The sequence below is a fragment of the Sciurus vulgaris genome (genome assembly GCF_902686455.1).
Source record: "Sciurus vulgaris genome assembly, chromosome: 17".
NCBI classification, from domain to species: Eukaryota; Metazoa; Chordata; class Mammalia; order Rodentia; family Sciuridae; genus Sciurus; species Sciurus vulgaris.
In genome coordinates, this window is record NC_136478.1 from 74934410 (window position 1) to 74948481 (window position 14072).

The window sequence follows — 14072 nt, forward strand, 5'->3', positions numbered from 1 at the left end:
TGGGGGATGTCAGGCCTGTGTGCTCCTTGGCCCTCTACCGCCTGACAGCACGATCCTGCCGAACCGACCCGCAGCCCTCACCTCAGTGGAGTCGCTCCCCCAGCCCTCTGGTTGACCCAGTCATACACCCTCAGCATCCTTTTTGCCTTTGCCTTGAGAGTTGAGTGTTGGAGAGCTTGGGGGGCATGAATGGACGCTCTCGAACAGCTTGGGTTCCTCAGGCTTCTCATGGCTGGTTTTGGGACTCAGAAGGCCCCTCCAGACTCAGTATTTCTCTCTTCCTCTTCCTTTCCCTCTCTTTCTCTCTCCCCTATTCTCCTTTCATATTCACCATTGTTAGCCACCCTGCTGTCTTGCTGATTATTTTCAAAGAGACCATTTCCTCACAAGAGTTGATGTCTAAGTCTCTGGGTGGTTCTTATTGGCCAGCCTGGTTCATGTGATCATCCTCCAGTTAGTTGCTGAAGCATATCTACTGATGACCTACCTAGTAATGGTGTACAGTCTCGGAGAAAGATGATGCTGAATTAGCCAAAGCTGGACTTGTATGGTCTCTAACTTCACGTCTCACCATCCAGTGGAGGACCATTAATCCTGCAACAACATGGGAAGAATGCTCTCCTAGGGTCCAGACCAGGGAGAAGGGGATGGTTGAACTGAAGCCAGGATCTGGGCTTTGTGTGCAACTTCGGGTGTTACTGTAGCTTCTGGGAGCTTGGAAGACAAGTCTCTTGGAGAAGGGGCAGGAGCGGGCAGGAGCAGGCAGGGAAGGGAGGCTGTAGGTTCCTAGGTCAGAGATGAACAGGATCAGCAGTGCTGAGGAGTGGAGAAGGAGGTGGGATGGGGGGTTGGGGGGAAACTAACTGCATGGATGCAGCACTGACAGGAGCAGTGCTGGGCTTGTGAGTGAACAGTGTGGGCAGCTGCTGACTCAGGAACAGGCAGGCCAGGCATTTTATCACTGTTCCCCCTGGCTAGGGCTTTTCGGATTTCTTTCCCAGATTCCTCTTATGGCTGTGGCTGTGTGGAGCTGAGCAGTTCTGGGAGTCACTCGGGAGTCTGAGAAGGCCACAAGGACCACCTCTCCTTGAGCCTACCTTCTACAGTCACCATCAATCACTTCATACCTATTAGCAGCTCTGTTAAAACATCTGCTGTGCTGTCCTGGACTAGACCCTGATGGACGATCAGGCATTGTATGGCAGATGCGTACAGAGAACATTTTCTCCTCTGTGGGTCTGGGAGATTAAGAGCTACTGCCCGTGGTCACTCTGCCTGACCTGCTGCTGGGTGTTCCCGCTGTGTAGCCAGAGGCACTGTGCAGGGGCTATCCCACAGGAGGCACGTGCCTTGGGAGCCACCTCAGGAGTAGGGGAGGCATGGCCTTCACAGGAGCATGCAGAGGCAGCAGGAGTGTACCAGCACAGGAGTGGAGGTGAGCAGAGAGGGATGCACAGGTGCAGAGGTACTGAATGGGCAGACCCAGTGGCTGTCTACTGTTTATTATTTATTTATTTGGTACTGGGGATTAAACTCAGGGGCTCTTTACCACTGAACTACATCCCCAGCCCTCAGGCAGGCCTTGAACTTGATCCTACTGCCTCCTCCCAAGTAGCTAGATTACAGGTGTGCACCATCATGCTGGCTGTCCACTTTTTCTTAAGCACCTACTGGTGGCCAGGCCCTGGTCGGGCTTTGTTGCTCCTATGCCACCGCCGGCCTCACAACAGCCCTGTGAGGTATGTGTTTTCCTAGGCAGTGAGTATGTGGCTGGAGCTACTCAGCGCTGTGGACCCGCTGGTGCTGGATGAGCTTGGTGCTTTGGTGGAAGCGGCGGCCGCAGTCCTGGCAAGCAAAGGGCTTCTCTCGCCGGTGGGTGCGAAGGTGCTGCGTGAGCGTGGGCCGCTGGCGGAAGGCCTTGCCACACTCGGGGCACGCGTAGGGCCGCTCACCTGTGTGGATGCGCCGGTGCTGGGTGAGGTTGGCGTGCTGCCGGAAGCTCTGGCCACACTCAGGGCAGGCAAAGGGCCGCTCGCCCGTGTGGATTCGCTGGTGCTCAGTAAGCCGTGAGACTTGCGTGAAACCCAGGCCGCATTCGCCGCAGTGGTAGGGCTTCTCGCCAGTGTGTGTCCTCTGGTGGCGAGTGAGCTTGAGTCGCTGGCTGAAGCGCTGGCCACACTCCGGACAGGCAAAGGGCTTCTCACCAGTGTGCACACGCAAGTGCTGTGTGAGCGTGGGCCTCTGGCGGAAAGTTTTGCCGCACTCGGCGCATGCAAAGGGCCGCTCTCCAGTGTGGATGCGCCGATGCTGCGTGAGGTTGGAGCGCTGCCGGAAGCTCTGACCGCACTCAGCGCAGGCAAAGGGCCGCTCGCCACTGTGCACGCGCCGGTGCTGCAGCAGTACCGAGCGGCGCCCAAAGCGCTCGCCGCATTCTACGCAGCCGAAGGACTTGTCACCTGTGTGTACCGCCTGGTGCTCTAGCAGCACCGCGCGGTGTGTGAAGCTCTCGCAGCACTCACTGCATGGGAAAGGACCTGGGGGTTCTGGTGCGCCAAGAGGGGCAGGGGGCGCAGAGCCTGGGCCTGGGGGGTCGCCGTGGATGCGCTGGTGTTGCAGTAGGTTGGAGCGCTGCCGGAAACTCTGGCCGCACTCAGCACAGCGAAAGGGCTGCTCCCCAGTGTGAACTCGCCGGTGCTCCTCCAGCCGTGCGCTGCGCAAGAAGCCCTGGCCACAGTCACAGCACACGAACGGCCGCTCCTCGGTGTGCGTGAGCTGGTGGCGCAGCAGGTGTGAGCTGCGGCTGAAGCTGCGGCCACACTCGCCACACACAAATGGTCGCTCGCCTGTGTGGATCTTCTGGTGCCTCAGCAGGTTGCTGCGCTGGCTGAACACCTTACCGCACACATCGCAACGGCCGCCCCGCACTGCCCCGGCCCCAGTGCTGGGGCGGCCTCGGCCCCGGCTGCGGCCCCTTGGGGCGCGCCAGCGGGCAGTGACTAGCGCAGGTCCCATGCCAGGACGGAGATCCTCTGGGGTGGGGTCCAGCTCACTTCCCTGGTCGCTGGGGAGCACAACTGCATGCACGAAGCCACCTTCGCGGGAGGGCGAGTCCATTCGGCTGGAGAGGCCGGCCACACCCAAATCCCAGGGGAGGTGGAGGTGGGTGCTCATAGTACCTGGCTCTGTGGAGATACCATCCATCTGGAGTGTAAACCCTGCACAGGGGGGATCCACTCATTTGTGAGAGTGTCCTCTCTGCCCAAACCCATTTCAGCCCTGGGTACCCAGTGTGAACTAGAGAGGAGGCTTGAAACAGACCAAAGAAGCAGGCAGGTGACAAGGTGGAAGCAGGGATTCTATCTGTGTAGGTTCCCCGAGGTGACAACAGGACAGAGGCCAGAATGAGAAGAGACCGGGCTATGTGAAAAGGCTTTCCAGGCTTGACTTAAGCAGGAAAAAAAAGAAAAGAAAAGAAAAGCTTGGTTCTGGAAGGGCCCTAGGGCAACAGTGGGGTAGGCAGCCCTTGCACTGTCTAGGTAGACAGTAATGGGCTCTTCCATGTAGAGATTGGGCGGAGCCAACCGGAAAGGATGAGAGACCCGGCAGGGAAGACAAGCTCCTGAACTTTGGTCTGGGGATTGTATGTGTCTGGCTTGAATTGTCTGTGGCACACAGGAGAAAGAGACTTCATGCATGCTTTGGTGAAACGTGAGCGTGGAGTATACACAGGGCATACAGAGCCCTGTGCCTGCATTTGATGGACATAGTCCTGTCTTATGGAGGAGAGAAGTAGGTCCCAGCCAGGCTGTGAACAATCCAGGGATAAGAGACTGAGTGAGGGAGAAGGTGTCAGCCAAGGCAACTGAGAAGCATGGGCTGGATAAAGGGGAAGCCTGGAGGTTAGATTAAGAAGACTGAGAGTGGCGAGCATCGGAGTGTGACGGTAAACTAGTATGCCCTCAAATAAGCATCAGAGAGATTAGAATGCATCAAAGGAAATCAGCAAAAACCAATGCACAGTCAAAACAAACTGAAAACTCTCCAGAGGCAAAAGGCTAATTAACTTCCTCAGTAAAGAGCTTCAATAAATCAACAAGAATGACTAATGACTTGACAGACATATGGTCAAGGAATGTGAATAATAAACCCCATAAGACATGTAGTATCCCCCACGAAAAATGCACACAGTAGGGCTGAATTCATCCACCATTCCCACATTCTCAATGCAGGAACTCAAGAGTTCATATGCACGACTGGTGAGTCACTAAAAAAATGCACCAAAACAGCAAATGTCCTACACTTTGCCCTAGTAATTCTACTTTTGGACATTTCTCCAACAGTTGGGTTCCTGCCTGTGCTAAATTACCTATTACAAGGTTTTTCAGAGCTAAAATGAAAAGCAGCTCAAAGGAATGCTGGTAAGAACCTGGATGGACAAAGAATGGTGTGTCCACAGTGAGCCATAGTGGGGTTCTATGTGTTATTCAAAGACCTAGGGTGCCCCCTGCTGTTTGCTGAAGTGGGCAATGCCAAGTGTGGAATAGGTGGAAATAAGCTATTTGGGATTTTTTACTTTCTTTCTTCCCATTCCCTCTTCTGTGCTAGGGATTGAACCCAGGGGCTCTTTACCAGTGAGCTACATCTCCAGACCTTTCTGAGATAGGGTTCCCCTAAATTACCCAGGCTGGCCTTGAACTTGAAATCTTCCTGCCTCAGCCTCCCAAGTCAGTGGGATTACAGGTGTGTCCCACCATGACTGGCCATGTGTTTTTAATTTTTTTTCTTTTTCCCTCATGTGTTTTAAAGAAGGAAAGTGAGCATGTGCCTGTACAATCATGTGTTGCTTAACTGTTTCTCAGAATGGTTCTGAGAAAAGTATTGTTTAAGTGATTTTGTTTTGTGAATATCAGTGATGTTAGTAGGCAATATAATCTCTGTGTGTGTGTGTGTGTGTGTGTGTGTGTGTGTGTGTGTGTATTGAACCCAGTGTATCATGTATGCTAAGCACATGCTCTACCACTGAGCTACTTCCCTAACTCCAGTAAGCAATATAGCCTTATAAGACCACCACTGGATTTGTGGTTCAGGTAGCCCAAAACATCATTATGTGGCACGTGACTATATATGTGTTTGCTCCTTGGCATACAGAAACTTTCTGGAAGGACACATAAGAAACTGGTAATGTTGGCTCTTGGGGAGCAGTCCTCTGTATGCTCTTGGCCCTTTTGAATTTTCTAATATGTGAATGCATTAACTACTCAAAATATTCTCAGGATGATAAGACCAAAGGATAAAAGGGAAAAGAAAAAGAATCTCTGGCTGCCAAAAGGGGCACAGTTGGGGGACAAGGGAAGCAGCTGAGAGGCCTGAGAGGAGTACCAAAGAGGCCACAAGGAATCAGCGGCTGAAGCTAAGAGTTGGTTGTCTGCAGGGACTGCTGCTGGAGAATGGGCTACAAAGAAGGAACTAGCCAAGGAGTCTGAAGCAGTGCTGAGACAGTCCGAGACAAGAGAGATTGTGAATTAAGAGAAAGACGTTCAAGCAAGAAGAAGTGGTCAGCCATGCAGCACAGTCCAGCACTAGGTAGAGCTGCTAAAGGCTGGAGCAGCAGAAATGGCATGTGCTGTATGCTATTTTTCTTCTCCAATGTGCAAAAATACAGACAAAATGAAAGAAGGGCTTTAAAACTATTTTGGGAAGAGTCTTTTGTGGTTCATAAACGTGTTGATTGGGTTTTCATGCCATTGTATGAGATATGCCTCCTTCAAACGTAGTTATGATGTTGGCCTATTTCCCATCTGGCATGGAAAAAAAAAATCTTGGGCAGTATTGAAGCAAGAAAGGGAGTTGGTGAGATTCAGGAATCAAGAGCCTGGTTTAGCTGGGCATAGTGGTGTATCCCTGCGGTCCCAAGTAGTTAGGAGGCTGAGGCAGGAGTATTGCTGGAGCCCAGAGTTTGAGGTTAGCCTGGGCAATATAGTGTGACTTTTTAAAAATGAAGCGACACACCCTGGTGCGGTGAACTCTAAAGAAGCCCTAAGGCTGTGGAGACCTTTGGACTGAAGCCAGGCTTCATCATGCAGCTGGGGTTGTGGATATGGGCTGGGTTAGTTGTCTACTCACCAACCTGGCCAGGAATAGCTGCTTGCTTTTGGCTGGGCTGCAGGCAGAGGTGTTTGACTGAATGGTCCAGGTCCCAGGTGATCCTTCTACTTCAAGGTTATGATGGGCCTTTTAGCAGCCCCTCACCTAGGATGATGCTTAAAGTTGGGGAAACAAGAAGCTCAGAGGGAAGGCCAGCCAGTAGGAGAGCTCACACCTGAGGAAACGGCTAACTGGCCTGTCTGGAAAGTATACTATGAGTATTTCAAAATCCTCAAAAGGAGGGATTAGGATCAGCATCCATGAAACAAGGATATTAGGAATAAAGAGTGAGTTATAATCCTTATTTATTGGTTTGTTTTTTGATACTGGGGATTGAACCCAGGGGTGCTTAACCTCTGAGCCACATCCCCAGATGTTTTATTATTATTTTTTAATTTTGAGACAGGGTCTCACTGAGTTGCTGAAGGTCTTGCCAAGTTGCTGAGGATGGCCTCAAACTTTTGATCCTCCTGCCTCAGCCTCTGAAGTTGCTGGGATTACAGGTGTACCCAGCTAGAATCTTAATTGATAAAAAGCAACAGCAGAAACTGGGCACAGTGGTGCATGCCTTTAATTCCAGTGACTAAGGAGGCTGAGTCAGGAAGATCCCAAGTTCAAGGCCAGTCTTGGCAACCTAAAGAGATCCTGTTTCAAAATAAAAAACATCAAAGAGCTGGATGTGTAGCTTAGTGGTACAGCATCCTTGGGTTCAATTTCCAGTGCTGGAAAAAAAGAATAGTAGTACAAGAAAGTTCTTTTTGTTTTAGCTTTATTTACCCCACTTTGGTACTAGGGATTGAAGCCAGGGCACTTAACCCCTAAGCTACATCCCCAGTCCTTTTTTACATTTTATTTAGAGAAAGGGTCTTGCTGAATTGCTAAGTGCCTCACTAAGTTGCCGAGGCTGGCTTTGAACCTGCGATCCTCCCGCCTCAGTTTCTTTTCTTTTTTTAATTTTTGAGTTGGGGCCTTGCTAAGTTGTCTAGGCTGCCCTCAAACTTGCAGTCCTCCTGTCTTAGTTTCTGAGTTGCTAGGATCACAGGCACATGCCACCACTGTGCCTGCCTATTTTAGCTTTTTTCTTTTTTCTTTTTTTTTTTTTTTTAAAGACATAAAGTCCAAGAGAAATATAAACAAACAAACATTTGACATTTTCTGCTCTGGAAAGATAGGCAAATGGTAACTGCAGCAGACTGGAAAAGCAAGCGGTGGGAAAAATAGTATGTTGAGAAAAACCAAAATGGTCTCCAAAGAAGATTCTAAAAGTTCTGGAGTTGGAGATACCAGGTTTTTCTGGCTGTAGGTGAAGGAGTGGGATACCAGTCATGCTGCTGCTGTGGGCTGTCTGCATAGATTCTGGGCCAACAGTGTGCACTGCCATGACTGTTTCCTGGATTCTTCTCCCATCCTGGCACGAGGCTGTGTTGAAGGTGGGAGGACCACACTGAGAAAGGCAGGAGGATTAAGTGCTAAGACATTATCATCTCCAGCAGCACTGCAAGCAGGAGGATGAATGAGGACTCAGGAAGAAACCAAGGATGCTTACAGCAGGGAGTGGCCCAACCAGAGATTGGGCCTGTGGATTTCTCAATGCATCTACTCATATTCCTGACACTTAATCATATCCCCAAGAAGTGGCTCTTCTTAGGGAGTAAGCCCCCCATCTCTCCCAGCCCCTTAAAAACATTTTTTTAGTTGTAGATGGATACAATACCTTTATTTATTTATTTATTTAATGTGGTGCTGGATCGAAGCCAGTGCCAAATGCTCTACCACTGAGCCACAACCCCAGCCTCCCTCCCAGCCCTGCCTGCTACAACCCATAAGTCCCTTACCCTTTTGCTCAGAGTTGCTAGCTAAATCTGTGTTCTCCCTTTCTTAAATGTAAGCAAACAATTTGGAAGGGAAAGAGACCATACTGGGAAAAGAAAGTTTTAAAAACCAAGTTATTGCTGTGCTCACAGAAATAAAGAAAGATGTTACAACTGATGGAACAATAGGTAGCCACTAAAATCTCAACAGAATATCTGGAAGATATAAGTAAGAAAATTTCACAAATAAAGCAGAAGGGCAAAGGGATGGAAAACTGGAGTGAAGAGATAAGAACATCACACAAGGAAGTAAGCCAAGAAAAGAGGGATTGGGTAGGCTCCTGGTATGTCCTTGCTGGATCCCTGTACTGTGCAAAGGTCCCTCCTGTCCTGTCTGCTAACCTGCTCTCTTCCCTGTTGCTGGAGCAGCAGGAGGCAAGCCTTGAGTCTGGAGATCATCTAGGATGCCAGGACTAGTAGATGTGGGTATGGGAACACATGCTGAGGCTCCACTCTCAGCAGGTTTTGTGATGTTAAGGAGCAGAAGTTGGAGGAGCTGTGGGGTCAGTGAGGGCAGAAGATGTAGAGCAGGTTGAACACTGCAAAGGACAGTCTAGAGAATGGGGAAGGGGGACACTGGAGAAGGCTGTCTGAGTATGGCCAGGAGTGGGGCTAATGGATATAGTGGACCATGAGGAGGACCCAGCCCCACCATGTCCTGTCTCACTCACCTGGGGAAAAGATGCCCTCAGCTTCATCATGCCACAGAGCCCCAGGGTGCTCCCTCCATGAGGGCCCTTCAGGCCCAGTCTCACTGCAAGAAGAGGCATGGTCCAGCGCTGTCCCATAGGCCTGAAACCACAGTGGTCACTGCTCACCTGTGCCCAGCTTTGAGAGGGACCTGACACCCACCCACTGAGGCTTCTAGGGCAGGGAATGGGTCATGTCCTGTGTAGGGCTCACCTGAGCCTCCTTAGGTAGGAGGGTGGGTACAGCCTTTTGGGCAGCAGGTAGAGGCTCAGACTCCAGGAACTCTAGGAAGAAAGAGTAGGTCAGGTAGCCCAAGGGATTTCCCACCCTACTGCCCTTCTTGCAGGTGCCAGGATTCAGGAAGGGGAGGGCCTGTGCATGGGCTTGGGTTAGGGAGGGCAGGGCAGCTGAGTGCCTGCTTGTGAGTGGGATGAAGCAGGGAATCCTAGAAAACCAGTGGTGAAGCTACAGTGGGATAAAGTGGGCTAGGTCTGTGACTCTGTCCCCCTGTGTGAGCCAGGGGCAGAATGGTCATGTGTATGTGTGTGAATGTGTATGTGAGGGGGCTGTACAAGGTCCACAGAAAAATGGTGGACTGTGGATAGCTGGCTCAGGTACCCTCCTTGGGAGGTGAATGGGGAGGGCACGTCCTTAGCAATGCAGGGTCTTTCCTCAGCAGCAGCACCTGCCTACACACCAGCCTGCTCCCCAGCCACCAGTGGATATCCCTCAGTGGACCTCACAGGGGAGTGAATCCATATATTTCTTACACAGGAAAACCCTAAAAGTCTGCTGCATCTGGGAGACAGCTGTGGAAATGCAGCTATGGCAGCCAAGCTTGGCTTGCTGGACAGCAACAATGCTGGCTGTGCTGGAGGGGAACTTGGCTGGGTGGGAGTCGGGGCCAATGGCACATGGGAACCATTCCATCTAGGAGGGACCTGGCCAAGTGGACTTCAGATGGCTAGGCCAGGAAACCCCTTCCCCCCCACCCAGCCAAGCTTGCCCACCCTGCCTGGCCTCACCTGGATCCTCTGTAACCTCTGGCTCCTCTTTCACTTGAAGGCCCAGCGGCAATTCCTGCACTGCCCTGGGGGGCATCTCAGGCCCAGGCTCTGGAGGTTCAGACTTGGTTTGAAGTAGAGGCTGGAAACTGGGGGGCTCCGTCTTCTCTGACAGGACCTCCTGGCCCTGCACCTTGACTGTGACCTGGGGAGATGTCCCCATCAAGCAAAGTAGGACTGGGAACAATCTGGAGTTCATGGGTACCCACTCCATTGCAGAACCCCCAGAGATCTTTCTAGTCAGTATCTACTGACTAGGTCCTCTAGGGTCCTACCTCCCCTGGACCTGAGCAGGGAGGAAAAGCACAATCTACAGGTGCTCTTATTATACTCAGAGCTGCCTGGTACCCTCCCTCTCTCCCCTTGCCCTATAGCCCACATATCTATGTGATGCAGGACTCCAGGTGATGTAGGAATGAACTGGTGAGAACACACCCTGTCCTGAGTAGCCTCACACAGGTGGCCACTACCTTACCACAAAGGGTTGTGGGGTCTGACCAAGCACAGCACCCCTAAAATGAGGCAGAGCTGGACAATGCTCCAGCTCTGACCCTCCATTCAGGGTCACTGACTCACCCATCTCCGAGGCCCGCCCAGTTCCCAGCGAAGCCTGTCGACCAAGGCGGCGGCCTCTTCGGGGTTACCTGGCCGCTGTTCCTGTACATGGGCCTGGATCTCAGGGGGCAGTGCACCCAGGAACTGTTCCAGCACCAAGAGCTCCAACATCTGCTCCTTGGAGTGTACTTCTGGCTGTAGCCATTGGCGACACAGTTCACGGAGCTGGGCCAGGGCCTCTCGTGGACCCATTGCCTCCTCATAGCGGAAGCATCGGAAGCGTAGGTGCGCAGCCTCAGGGCCTGGGTCCCACAGGGTAGCTTCCCCTTCTTCCTCAGAGTCCTCTAACTTCACCATGACAGGTTCCTCGTCTTCTGGGGGTGTGTGGCCTGGGGAGCCCAGCACAGTGGGTCTCATCAGGAGTACCAGGTCACGTCTCCCAGGCCAGTATCTGTTCCTAGGGAAGTAACAGGATGAACCTGGAGAAATAACAGACAGTGGCAGTGGACACTTATTGAGTACCTATGGTATATTGTGCTGTTTGATCCTCAGACCTGTTCCACCTGGAAGGCAGATGAGGAAACTGAGGTACAACAGGCAGGTCACCCTCCAGGAACCTGTTGGGCTGGGAGCCCTGATGAGTCACTTGTTCCCCAGGACTTCTCTCTAGCTGGGTCGGTGCAGAAGCTTTGGTAGCCCACCTCTTCCAAAAACAGCCTGCTTTTTAGGCCTAAAAGATACCCCTCTCTAACCAACCCTGCCTTTCTTCTTTTCTTTTAGTGTTGGTACTGGGGATTCAACCCAGGGTTGCTCACTGACCTACCCCCCAAGCCCTTTTTTATTTTTTTGAGAAAGGGGCTTGATAAGTTGCTAAGACTGGCCTTGAACTTGCAATCCTGTTCTCTTAGCTTCTGAAGTCACTGGGATTTCAGGTGTGCACCACTATGCCCAGATAACCCTGTTCTTCTTCTAAACAAGCAACCCATTCCTGCCTGCAGCTCTCCCTCTACGTGGTGGATGGTGTCTATGCCACCTACCACCTAGGCGTCAACACCACTACTTTCTACTCTACTTGACCCAAAGCCAGCCCCTCACTGTATTGTCTGCTCTCTCACCTCAGTCACTCTCAGTCTCATATTTGGCCCCTCACTAGGGCCCCCAACATCATACTCCTCCTGGTTTGGTTCCAGGTGGCAGCCTTGCTCCACCTGGTCCCCTGACTCAACCTATTCAGTCATTGTGTGGAATGGCTCCCAGGCACCACCCTTCCCCTATTCAGCTCTATCACCAGAACCCAACTCAGCATGGCAGGCAGATCAGCACCCTGATTTAAGTGGGGCTGGGAGATGATTGGGGAACTTCTTAAGGCCCGCAAAAGCCCCCAGGCCACCGGACCAGGAGCATGCAAGGAAGGTCCAAGATTCTGATTTCAGGTCGCTGTGCCTCTCTGAATCGCAGTTTTCCCATCTGCAAATGAGGCTGGCCTCCCTGCTCCAGATGCTCCTTTTGCAGTTGGGGCTTTGTGAAAATCTGAGTTTATTAACGGGCTGTTGTCCCAGTCATCCCCTGGGTGGCATAGATTTTGAGGGCCGCCTTATTCCGTGGGTCAAATCTCGGCTTCTTAAAAGTTCCAAGTAAACCTGAGACCCTGAAATAATCTTGGGTCCTCTTGGAGCCGGTAAATCCCTGGGGAGGCTCCGGAAATACATTTCCCAGCAGTCTAAGCGGGCAACATCCGCTCTGGGGTGCCAAGGCAGGTCCTGGCGCCGCCATGGCAACCGGGAGCGAGGGCTCCCAGAGCCTGTCACAGTGAACGGTGATTGACAGGCCTCAGCGCAGGGGCCGCCCAGGGGGTGCTCGGATGCCTACCCTGCACTCCCTGTCACGGTAGATATCTAGAACCCCCGAGACCTTGCCCCGCCCCGTCTCCTCCCGGTTTGAGCCTTGCAGGTTGAGAAGCCCCACCCCCCTCACCTCAGCGCTCTGCGGGCCGCTCCGCGCTCCTGAGCATGCGCAGTCGCCGTCCTCCCCGTCTTCGGCGAGACTACGTCTCCCAGAATGCTCCGCGCACAGCGCGAGCCCTCCTCGCCCTTCCTCCACCCTCGCTCGGGTTTCTACTCCCTCTTCCCGTCCCCTGGGGATAGTGGTGGCAGCAGTAATGAAGTCGCACTCCTGGTCTCTCTTCCCACACTCTCCGCCTCGAATCCAGGCGTCCGGCCTCCGTTGACGTGCGTAAGCTTCTCGGGGGGCAACGGACGGCGGTACCGCCCTCCAGATCGCGCATGCCCCCCACCACATTTTCGTCAATTCTCTGTGGGTCCTCCCGGGATTTGCAGGGTTCTGCACCAATCACGGCTCTCACTAGGACGCCGTCAGCCTCACCGTTTCCATGGCAACCCCCAGCCGGGAGGGGCTCCCCTCCCCCACCCCCCAGACCTCCAAATGGAGAGAGGCTCAGCGCGGTGCTTTCTGGGGGATGTAGTCGGCAGGGCCTCTGTGTGCGCGTGCGCAGCACCATGAGACGCTTTTGTACTCTTGGATGGTGGGTGGGTTATCCATGGTAACCAGGGATACACCTGGCCGTCTCCAGGGCAACAGCCAGAGCGGCGTGCGTTTGAAAGGCCTTAGGGCTGGTGGGATGAGGATGTAGGAGGGGACTGGGGCCGGGATATGACGAGAGTGAGGAGAGACAGACACAAAGACGCGCGGGAACAGGGAAGGGAGACCCAGAGACTGCGAGGACAGATGCTCGACTTGAGGAGAGACAGAGGAAGTAAGTGAAGAGCAACATGGGTATGAGTAAAAGAGGAATTTCTCCTAATTGGAGAGGGTCAGAGAATCAGGGCCTGGGAGACAGTGCGTCAGAACAGTTAGCACCAGGCTGAATGATCAGAAAAGGATGGAAGTAAGAGACAGGGAGACAAAGAGACAAGGGCAGACCGTGAGAAACATGCTCACCTGTCCCAACCCAAGAATGACCTAAGAGACACAAGCATAGCAAAAAGCGACAATCTTGCAAGATCAGGTATCTGGGAAGCAGGCACATCCCAGAGCTGGTACAATCAGCATTTTATCCCCCAGAGTGCAAGGTTCCTCCTCACAGTTCCTCAGTGTTGAGTACCATGGGGTGCACAATCTTCCCAAACTTTGACTAAATTACACCTTTAAAGAAATACACCTTTAGTCCTTCTTCTCACCTTCCTTTGTTCTCTAATTGGGGGAAGGCCTTTCTGGGATATGCACCTATGAAGTTTATCTTTATTGGTCAGGCATGCCCCTTTCTTGACACCTCCGGTTTGTCAAGGGGCCATGAATTTTTCACTCTGGTGTTACCTGCTTGTTAATTTTCCATTCTACTGTCCCCTCCAGCTGTCTTACATCCCAATGTAAACATTTTAGGCTAAATACTATATTCTGAAAATGAACTTTCTCTTTGTCACACCCACATGCTAGGGAAGGGGTGAGAAACAGGGATTGAAATCAGATTCCATGCAGTTATGACATTTGTCAAAATGAACTCAACTACCATATATAAATATCATGCTCCAAAAATAAAGTGCAGACATGACATCCAGACTCAAGAGATGTACAGGAGTACAGAGGCAAGAAGGAAGAAAGGGACAGAAATTAGAGATACAGTAAGATGGACTGACAGTTTTCAAAGACTGGGAAAAAGATGATAGCAAGTCAGGTGCTGTGGAAGACTGAGGCAAGATGATCACAAGTTCAAGGCCAGCCTCAGCAATTC

At 52.1% G+C, this 14072-nt stretch overlaps 1 protein-coding gene across 6 annotated transcripts; it reads right to left on the reverse strand.

The window, feature by feature from the left end:
- Nucleotides 1-216: 216 nt before the first annotated feature.
- On the reverse strand, nucleotides 217-12423 carry MZF1 (myeloid zinc finger 1). 6 transcript variants are annotated; one of them, XM_079117514.1, is made up of 6 exons: nucleotides 12299-12423; nucleotides 10346-10781; nucleotides 9731-9914; nucleotides 8919-8989; nucleotides 8687-8807; nucleotides 217-594 (listed from the first exon to the last, which is right to left on the reverse strand). In XM_079117514.1, exons 2-6 carry the CDS (start codon nucleotides 10739-10741, stop codon nucleotides 488-490), a joined length of 879 nt encoding a protein of 292 aa, XP_078973640.1. In that variant the 5' UTR covers nucleotides 10742-10781; nucleotides 12299-12423; the 3' UTR covers nucleotides 217-487. The 6 variants fall into 6 exon arrangements, with proteins under 6 accessions (XP_078973640.1, XP_078973639.1, XP_078973638.1 ...); XM_079117513.1 differs by lacking the exon at nucleotides 217-594 and adding an exon at nucleotides 1055-3182; XM_079117512.1 differs by lacking the exon at nucleotides 217-594 and adding an exon at nucleotides 1055-3215.
- Nucleotides 12424-14072: the final 1649 nt, after the last annotated feature.